This window comes from Psammomys obesus, unplaced genomic scaffold (genome assembly GCF_907164565.1).
Source record: "Psammomys obesus unplaced genomic scaffold, mPsaObe1.curated_primary_1811, whole genome shotgun sequence".
NCBI classification, from domain to species: Eukaryota; Metazoa; Chordata; class Mammalia; order Rodentia; family Muridae; genus Psammomys; species Psammomys obesus.
In genome coordinates, this window is record NW_026587759.1 from 10,929,045 (window position 1) to 10,938,746 (window position 9,702).

Sequence of the window (9,702 nt, forward strand, 5' to 3'; positions counted from 1 at the left end):
ACTATCAAAGCAGATGCTGAGCCTGATGGTCAACTGATGGGCAGAGTGAATGGAATTTTATGTAAGAAGTGGGAAATAGTAAGAGCTGGGGGGGATGGGAAATCCACAAGGAGAGCAACAGAACAAGATAATTTGAACACAGGGAACTTCCCAGAGACTCAGACTCCAACCAAGGACTATTCATGGAGATAACCTAGAACCTCTGTACAGATGTAGCCCATGGCAGTTCAGTGTCCAAGTGGGTTCCATAGTAATGGGAAGAGGGACTGCCTCTGACATAATCTGATTGGCCTGCTCATTGATCACCTCCCTCTGAGGAGGGAGCAGCCTTACCAGGCCACAGTAGAGGACAATGCAGCCACTTTTGATGAGAACTGATAGACTAAGATCAGTTCTCCTCCCCTATCAGTGGACTTGGGGAGTGGCATGCATGCAGAAAGGGGAGGGAGGGTGGGATGGGGAGGGGAGGAGGGAGGGACTTATGGGGGATACAAAATGAATAAAGTGTAATTAATAAAAAATTTTAAAAAAGGAAAAAAAAGAAAAAGTAATTTAGAGTGAACTCCACCACACACAGGTAAAATACCTCTTCTACTCACTGACTTGCCCACTTGCCTAAAGTTCAGTTTCTCAGTCTTGCCTTCTGGAGGAAGTAGTGAGGAGGAGGGATTGCTCAGCCAGAGGTTACCTTGATGTTTCTCATAGCCAGCCAGAGTGGGAAGAGAAGGGAGGGGTTGGCAAGGAAGCCTGGGAAGTTCCAGTCACCCTAGAAGACTGGTCCAACCAGTATGTGTGCCTCATCTCTGGGCATAGGTGGAGCCTCAATAGGCTGAGAGACAGTGTAAGGTGATGCTGGGCCTCCACATCTGTGTCTTGAGGCACCCCCACCCCTTGGATGCCACACTGAACTTCACTCTTCAGAGAGCAAGACTGACACTGTGGCTCTCAGGTGCCTTTGCTTTCTCTACAAGAAGCAAGATGGAGATTCACACCCAGACCCTGGGCTGCTTCTCAAAGGGCCTCATGTTCTCAGGTAAGGAGGAAACAAGCTCAAGGACTGAGGGCCAAGATGGAGCAGAATAGTAGCATCACAGTTCCATCCCTATTTCAGATCTAAATTTTTCTAGGATTTCAGAACTGTGAGGATAGGAATTAGTGTTTGCTTCCCTACTGTGTTCTGGGAAGAGAGTGAGGGAGGGGACTAGAGACAGAGCCTGAACTGGTGAGTCCCACCTAGAATCCCATCATTTGGAAGGTAGAAGGCCAGTTCAAGGCTAGCCTGGTCCAATTGAGACCTTGTCTCAAATAAAAAGTGAAACTCTAGGAAAGGGCCAACCATGGTGCTGCATATCTGTAATGGAAGCACTTTGGAGGATGAGTCAGAAGGATCACAAATTTGAGCTGAACAGCATAGTGAGTTCTAGGCGACCTTGACTTAAAAAAAAAAAAAAAGGAAAACAGGAGGTGGTGGCACACCAGCACATAGAATCCCAGCACATAGGAACCAGAGGCAGGCAGATCTCTATGACCAGGGCAGCCTGGTCTAGAGTGAGCCCTAAGGCAGCCAGAGCTACACAGAAAAAGCTCAGTCTCAAAGAATGAGAAGAGGAAAAGGAGGAGGACAAACATGGAAGTTTATGCCTATGATGTATTTGGGATGATAACTGATATAATAGATATGTCCTTAAATATTGGTTGAATGAAAAAATTCAGAGGGTCCAAGTGTTTAGGGAAAGACCAGGGCAGAAAATCCTTCAGATTTGTGGCATCTGTGCCAGTATTCCTACTCCTGCACCCAGGGCAGATATCACTAATTAATCTTGTTGTCTTTTAATGAACAGCCCTCAGAGTCTTTACTTCCAGTTAAGTGTCCATAGAGAGGAAGATTTTGTTATCTCCTCCCCACAGTCAAACTTAAGCTTCCTCCATTTTTTTCCATAGCCTTGATCTTAGCTCTCTGGCTGCCCCAAGGCTCCCAGGCAGCCCTCCACATTCAGAAGATTCCAGAGCAGCCTCAAAAGAACCAAGACCTTCTATTATCCCTTCACGGTGTCCCCAGCACTGTCCAGGACTTTATCTGGTACTTAGGGGAGGAGACTTCTGGAGGCACAAGGCTATTCTCTTACATCCCTGGGCTAATGAGGCCCCAGAGGGATGGCAGTTCCATGGGACAGAGAGACATTGTTGGCTTTCCCAATGGTTCCATGCTTCTTCGAGGTGCCCAACCTTCAGACAGTGGCACCTACCAAGTGGCTGTCACCATCAACCCTGTGTGGACAATTAAGGCCAAGACTGAGGTAAAGGTAGCTGGTAAGTGGAAAGGCTATGGTGGGATGGGATGCAGGTCATGTGCAAACACTATTTCATTTGACCTCCTCATTCATATGCATACTGTGCATTTTATTAAGAGCACTCAAGTGTTTATTGATGTGGATGCTCCAGATGAAAGGCTAGGAGACAGGGTGGAGGACAGTATTAACATCGAACACTTTTTGGGAATCTTACCAGGCCAAGTATGATTCTAAATACTTTTCCTGGATAAGGCTGATCATTAGGACTGGCTGATAGCTTAGGGTAGAGGGCTGTGCATCTCAGAGAAGTTTTACAGCCTCTCTGGTCTCACTAGACATTACTAGTGCTTGCTACTCACAAGAACCACAGACAGTGCTAGGTTTTTCCAAGTGCCCCCCAGAGCCATTCTGCTTGCACAATGACCATTACAATATAGTAATGCTTTGTCACTTAAAAAAGCTCCTGAGGCAGTCACCATTGTTGTCTCATTTTACAGGGGGAAAAACTGAGGCACAGTGGATTTACACTTTGCCTGGCTCAGAATACTAAATAAGCAACATGACACAGGAAGGGAGGTCATCAGAGTGGTCTCAGTAAAGAAGATGACCCTTAGTTAGGTATGGTGGAATAGACATGTCACCCAGCATGGAGGAAGTTGGGTCAGGGCAGTGAGAAATTCTGAGGCAACCTAGGCTATATGATGAGTTACAGGTTGGACTGGGCAACAGAACAGGACCTTGTCTCAAAAATGTCAACAGGATTAGTAAGATAGCTCAAGGGGGAAAGCCTGATGGACTAATTTTGATTCCCCAAACCTGCAGAGTAAAAGAAATCCAACTCTGACACTTGTCTTTTAACTTCCACTTGCTGGTGTGGGCACACAGGTGAATAAATAAATAAAGAGGGGAAAAAGCCATGCCGTGGGGACACATGCCTTTAATTCCAGTACTCATGAGGCAAAGGCCAGCAAGTCTTTAGCTCAAGACCAGCCTGGCCTACAGAGCAAGTTCCAGGGCAGCCAGGGCTACACAGAGAAATTTGTCTCAAAACAAAACAAAACAAGAAAGAAAGGAAAGAGAGAGAGAGAGAGAAAAAAAGAAAGATTCTAAGCAGGGGCTTTATCCTGAGAAGTACCGTAAGCTCCCCTAGCTGCTGCTTACTCTGTTCTTGCATCCATGCTAACGTGACATTCTTTTGCCACTCAGAGTCTTACATTCAAAGAAGAGGGCTAAACCAGGCAGTGGTGGCACATCCCTTTAATCTCAGCATTTGGGAGGCAGAGGCCTGTGAATCTCTGAGTTGAAGGCCAGCCTGGTCTATAGAGGGAGCTCCAGGACAGAGAGGGCTACACAGAGAAACTCTGGGAAAACAAAAACAGGAAAACAAACACACAAACAAAAAACAAAGAAGGGGGTTCAGACTCTCAAGCTTCTCAGAATAACAAGTCACAGCACTGAAGAACACAGAGTGGGAGACACTGTTTGGATCTGGACCTTGGAATTTAAAAAATATGTCTTATGGCTCAGTTGATAAACTCACTCTCTATACTCAAGAAAAATAACATGTTACGAGAAGGAGACTTCTCCTGTCTGATGGACAATGAAAAATGATGAGGGACTCAGAACACCTTAAACCCATCAGTCTATGGCCTTGAGCCCCACCTGGGGTGAGATTCAAGCCCAGCCTGATGACTGGGACAGGAGGATGGAAAGTGCAAAGCCCCTCTGAACAACTTATTGAAATCCTGCCTCCAAATTAAAAGGGGAAGGGAAAAGTTGAGAAGGAAAGAGAAAGAAATGATTTTTAGGGCTTTTGAAGCAACAAACGGTTCACACATAAGAGCCCTGACTGACTACTCTTCCAGAGAACACAGGTTTGGTTCCCAGCACCCACATGTTGGCTCACAATCATCTAGAGCTCCATTTCCACGGAATCCAATGCTCCCTATTGCCTTTGCAAGCACTCAGCATGGATATGGTACAAAGACATACATACAGGCAAAATATTCATATACATACAATACATAGGATATACATGTCTCTCAGTTGGCAGAGTGCTTGCTTAACACACATGAAGTCCTGGGTTAGGTCTCCAGCAACATATGAACTACACACCTGAATTCCAGGACTGGGCAAGTCTCTGAAGCAGGATTAGCCAAGGATGGAACTCTACGCTGAGTAACAGATATTGTCTAAAAAAAAAATGCAAGGGAGAAAATGATTAAGGAAGAAAATTGACCTCATCGTCTGGTCTTTACCTGCATGCACCTGCATGCATCCACATCCACATGAGTCATGAACATGCATACATGCATGCATAAACACAAAGAAATTCAAGGTGATCCTCAGCTATATAGTAAATTGGAGGCTAGCCTGGGGGTATTGGAGACCTTATCTCAAAATAATAACATTTGAAAAATGATAATTTATGAAAAACATGGACTGAGAAGATTTAGATCACCAGCAAAGCCCCTGCCTAGAACCCTCCAGTGAGGGGCAGGAGGTGTGACTCATTGGCAAAGCCCCTGCCTAGAATCCCCAGTGAGGATGTGGCTTAGTGGTAGAGGCCCTGCTTAGAATGCCCCATTCAGATTCCAGGAATGTGGCTCAGTGGAATAGTGGGTGTCTAGCAGGCATAGTATGGCACTGTAAAGAAAAATAATTATGTAAGGACACACAAAAATCTTCACTGACACAACCCTAATTCCCAGATGCTCATGAGTTCTCAGCCACCAGACACCTGCCTGTCAATGCTGGGATCATGGCAGCTACCATTATTGGAAGTCTTGTTATGGCATCACTGCTTGTAAGTGGTATTGCCTACCTCCTGATCACTCAAAGCCGGAAGGTCCAGAGCCCCAGGTACTGGTCCCAGATCTCCATCTCTGTCCTCCACCCCCTCTTTTTCCTCTCTAGGTACCCTGTCTTTCACAGACTGGGTAAGGGTCAGGTTAATGGGTGGGAATCAAGGAGGCAGAGTCTACAGGTTGTTGGGGTCCCCTTCCACAACCACAGCATCTCAGGGTTATTTTATGTACCCCTAGGATACCAGCTACAGAGAAGCCAAAGATGAACACTAGCCCTGAATCTGGTAAGTCAGGAGAAAATGTCTTTTCGCACAGCATTTCTGTATCCCTGATTCAGAGGTCCATAGTCCCACATGCAGGCCGAGCCCTCTGGGATTCTTGGACTCACTGAGGAGATCTGAGAAGATTAAGCCCCTTATAAACCTCCAGGGTCCCTGCTCCTAAGTAGTTTCCTGCTCAAAAGCCTTCCATAGGTCTCCCAGTGCCTCTGGAAAGACTTCTGTCTCCCTAGAATGACTCTCAGGCTCCTTTGTCTGCAGGCAGTGATCTCTCTTGCCAGGCTTCTGCATACTTCCCTCAAATCTCCGCTTAGTCCTCACCTCATCTCGCTGTCTCAGATGACCCTTCCTCCAGGTAGTCATCTCTGAATTCAAGCTGGCTAAGCACCTGTTTCTATGTTTCTCTATCCTCCTCCCTCATTCTCAGCCTTAGACTCTGTGAGTAGTCACTCCCTGAAGATGCCATTCTCTTCCCCCAGGGGAATTTGAGTACTAGGAATGCATAGCCTGGATTTTCTGGGCCACCATTGTGACCCCAGCACACAGTTGGCAGGAGGAGGGGTTTGCCCAAATATTGGTTGAGTGAATGAATGAGTGAAATGGACAGGCGGCCAGAGCAGGCCTATAGAAGTCATCTGCCAGTGGGACCTCCTTTCTCCTCTACTTCAGGTGACGGCAACATCTATGAAGTGATGCCATCTCCAGTCTTCCTGATATCCCCTGTCAGTGATTTGGGGCCAGTGAACTCAGCCATGGTGAGTCCTGTCCATTTAGAGCTTGCTTCTCACAAGGCCTTGTCTCCAAGTTAACTATGGTGACTGGAAACCACAGCTCTTCTCTCTCCAGTCCACTCATTTTTTTCTTCTGTTCCTTCCTTTGTGTACATGGGGGGGGGGACAGAAGAAGGGGGACAAACACCATGACATGAGTGCAAAGGTCAGAAGACAACTTGTGGAAGTCAGTTCTTTCCTTCTACCATGTGAGTGCTAGGAATCAAACTCAGATACTCAGGATTAGTGACAAGCACCTTGCCCTCATTGAGCCACCTTGCCAGACCTTCTCTCTAAATCTTGTGTGCTCTTCATACGAGAGAGGGCCCCATGGCAATTAAAGCAAGGATGCTGAGTCCAGCTGGTGGACGAGTAAGTTTATTGGATTACTTGTAGGAATGTGGGGGATTCTGGCACCCATACCCCAGCACTGGTGACAGCCCAGAAAGCCACACAATGTTCAGACAGAGCCACCAAAGGGCCACATTTCCTCTTCAACTACCATCCCAGCATGTGGGCACTAAAGGCAGGAGAATCAAGACCAGCCTGTGCTAGACTGAGGCCATGTCTCAAAAATCAACAACAACAACAATAAGAGGGGCAAGAACTAGCTAGAGAGATGGCTCAGCACTTTCTGCTTTTGAGGACCCAGCACCCATACTGCCTATAACTGCAGCTCCAAGGACCTGATGCCTGTACTAGCTCTCACTGGGCAGCCACATTCACATGATGCATACAAATAGCACAGAGAGAGAGAGAGAGAGAGAGAGAGAGAGAGCACAGACACCATACACACAGCACTGACACACAGACATACAGTCACACACACACATAGGCATACAGACACCAGAGCACACAAACATCCAGACACACAGACACCACACCATACACAGACACACACACATCACACACAGATATACAGACACAGCTAGACAAACACAGATAACACACCACACAGAGACATACAAACAATATATCATGCACAGAGACATACACACACTCACACAGACTCAACAGTCTCTCTCTCACACACACACAGGGGTACAGACACATACATACACAGACTCACACATAAAAACTAAAAAAAAAAAAATCTTTAAAAGATAAGGAAAATAAAATGCCAGAGAAATAGCTGAGCAGGTAAAGTCACATGGCCCGCTATCCTGGGTACCTGAGTTTCATCCCTGGAGCCCACATAAAAGCCAAAGAGAACTGATTCCACAAACTAATGTTCAGACTTCTATTAGTATGCTGTGACACACACCCCTACATACAATAATTCCTTTTCAGTTTTGATTTTTTGAGACAGCGTTTCTCTGTGTAGCCCTAGCTATCCTGGAACTTGTTCTGTAGACCAGGCTGGCCTCAAACTCAGAGATTCGCCTGCCTCTGCTTTCTGAGTGCTGGGATTAAAGGTGTGCCCCACCACAGCTGCCACAGCCACCAGTGCTTTCCTCACTGCCTGGCAATAATAATATGTTTTTAAAGCATACAAAGACAGAGAGAAAATGTTAAAAAGCAAAGGCTAATTGCTTAAAACACAAGTGGGGGAGAAACTAAGCATTCATGATGTAATTGCCCAGCACCTCAGCACCCTAAAAGCCCTCACTGTCAGTCCCATTGCCTCAGGTGTGTTGACCTGCAAGGGGTGAGTTCCCTGTGTGCAGGGTCCTTACAATTAGAAGGGTAATCAGGTCTCTGATTCTGGGTATGTATGTCATAATGTTAGGGTCAAGGGTTGGAGGGTGTGAGAAACTCCCTCACCTGTATCTCTCTCTTGCAGAGCCTGCCTCCACATGCATCCCAGGAGAACCAGCACTATCAGGTATGAGTCATGCCCCACTCCTCCCGCCCCCTTCTCTTACCTCTTCACCCAACCTTCTCAAGAACCTTATGGAGCCAGGAGCAGGGAGGGTCAGGTGGCAAGGGAAAGGGTCTATACTGCCCCACCCCTCTCACAGGAAAGCTCTCCAGTGAAGCCTGTTTCAGCTTCCTTGAGACTGAGCACTGAACATGCCCCTTGACTTCCTGGACCTGGGCTACTCCTCTGTAAAAAATGATCCAAAGCTTCAAATCTGTACAGGGTAAACAAGGCCCAGAGAGGTAAAGGAGATTGTGCAGAGTCACACAGCACAACAGGTCAAGCAACAATGTAACTTCAGTCCATGCAGTGACCTAGTTCTGGACTGGGTCTCAAATCTCTCCAGTCCCCTTCTGGGTGCCCCTCTGTCTACATCTATGTGTATGCTTCTTTGCTCTTCTGCTCTCCCTCTCTCTCCTTTACTCCTCCTCTATGTCTCCCTTCTCTTTATCTTCCATCTCCTTCTCCCCCATCTTTATTTCTTCATTTCTTTTACTCTCTCTCTCTCTTTCTCTCTCTCTCTCTTTCTCTCTCCAATCTTGGTTTCTTTGAAGCTCATCCTCTCCCTTTTCTTATCTGACCCTGATCCTTTCTGTTATTTTATTTCCATCTCTTCTGCTTCCATAACTCTAAGGCTCAATCCTTGGTTCCATCTTCTGTCTGTCATATTCTGCCTGCTCCTCACCCCTACAGTTTCTCTCTTTTACTTCCACTTCCCTGGCCTTTCACAGCTTTTCTCCCCACTCTTTCTAGGATCTACTAAACCCTGACTCAGCCGCATACTGCCAGCTGGTGCCAACTTCCTGTTGGTCTTTGGAACCTGCCTGCCAAGAAGACACTGGACCACACCACCCAGGGCCTCACATGTACAGTAAACACACAAGTGACATGCACAGGACAAAGCTGCTGGGAACTGGCAAGATGGGATCCACCACAGACCCAGCATCACATTGGCCAGTATCCCACGGGACTGGACGGGAGACTGACAACCCCAGATCCTGAGTGTCCCAACAACCTTCAGTCTGAGCATCTTGCAGCTCTTTGGGGCCACCTGCCTAATCCTGCTTTCCCAAAACCAGGGTTCCAATCTGTACCTCTGGGGTGGGAAGAAGGCCTTGGGTCTACCTCAAAGGTATCCCAGCAAAAAAAAAAAAAAAAAAAAAAATCCCATCGTTTCTCAACCCAGAAGCCCTTACCTTGGGGAGAAAGCAAGTCCAGAACCACCAGTGGTTCTTAACATGTGGGTCATGAACCTTTTAGGAGTGTCTAATGACACTTTCACAGGGGTTGTCTAAGACAACTGGAAAGCACAAATATTTACATTATGATTCATAACTAACAAAATTATACTATGAAGTACCAAAGAAAACAGTTTTATGGTTGGTGGTCTCCACAACATAAGGAACTGTAGAGCAAATCACCTATCCAAAGAAAACAGCCTTGGACAGTTATGTAAGGGGCACCTTGACCTGTCTCAATATCAGCCACTAGGACTGGGCTGGGACTGTATAGCACAGCTGTAGAGCACCTACCCAGAACCCACTGGGCTGGGGAGACAAGGCCTCCTATAGGAGCCCTCACCTAAAACCCACCAGTAAGGGCCATGGCTCAGCTGGTGGAGTACCTGCCAAGCAAAGAGAAACCAGGGGTTCAATCCTCAATGGGGCTGGGAGTCAGAGTCACATCACACCACCA

The 9,702-nt window shown here is 46.8% G+C and overlaps 1 protein-coding gene across 1 annotated transcript; it reads left to right on the forward strand.

The window, feature by feature from the left end:
* The first annotated feature begins 978 nt into the window (after positions 1 to 978).
* On the forward strand, positions 979 to 9,009 carry Ceacam19 (CEA cell adhesion molecule 19). Its single transcript, XM_055604048.1, has 7 exons — positions 979 to 1,033; positions 1,942 to 2,310; positions 5,003 to 5,153; positions 5,336 to 5,382; positions 6,046 to 6,140; positions 7,930 to 7,971; positions 8,761 to 9,009. The coding sequence occupies exons 1-7, from the start codon at positions 979 to 981 to the stop codon at positions 9,007 to 9,009; spliced, it is 1,008 nt and encodes a 335-aa protein (XP_055460023.1).
* The last annotated feature ends 693 nt before the right edge of the window (positions 9,010 to 9,702 follow it).

Excerpts from the sequence above, each read along its gene's own strand:
- Ceacam19 (XM_055604048.1), top strand. The coding sequence starts at position 979 with ATGGAGATTCACACCCAGACCCTGGGCTGCTTCTCAAAGGGCCTCATG. Across the intron at positions 5,154-5,335 it reads CGGAAGGTCCAGAGCCCCAG|GATACCAGCTACAGAGAAGC; the intron begins GTACTGGTCCCA and ends ATGTACCCCTAG. Across the intron at positions 5,383-6,045 it reads GAACACTAGCCCTGAATCTG|GTGACGGCAACATCTATGAA; the intron begins GTAAGTCAGGAG and ends CCTCTACTTCAG.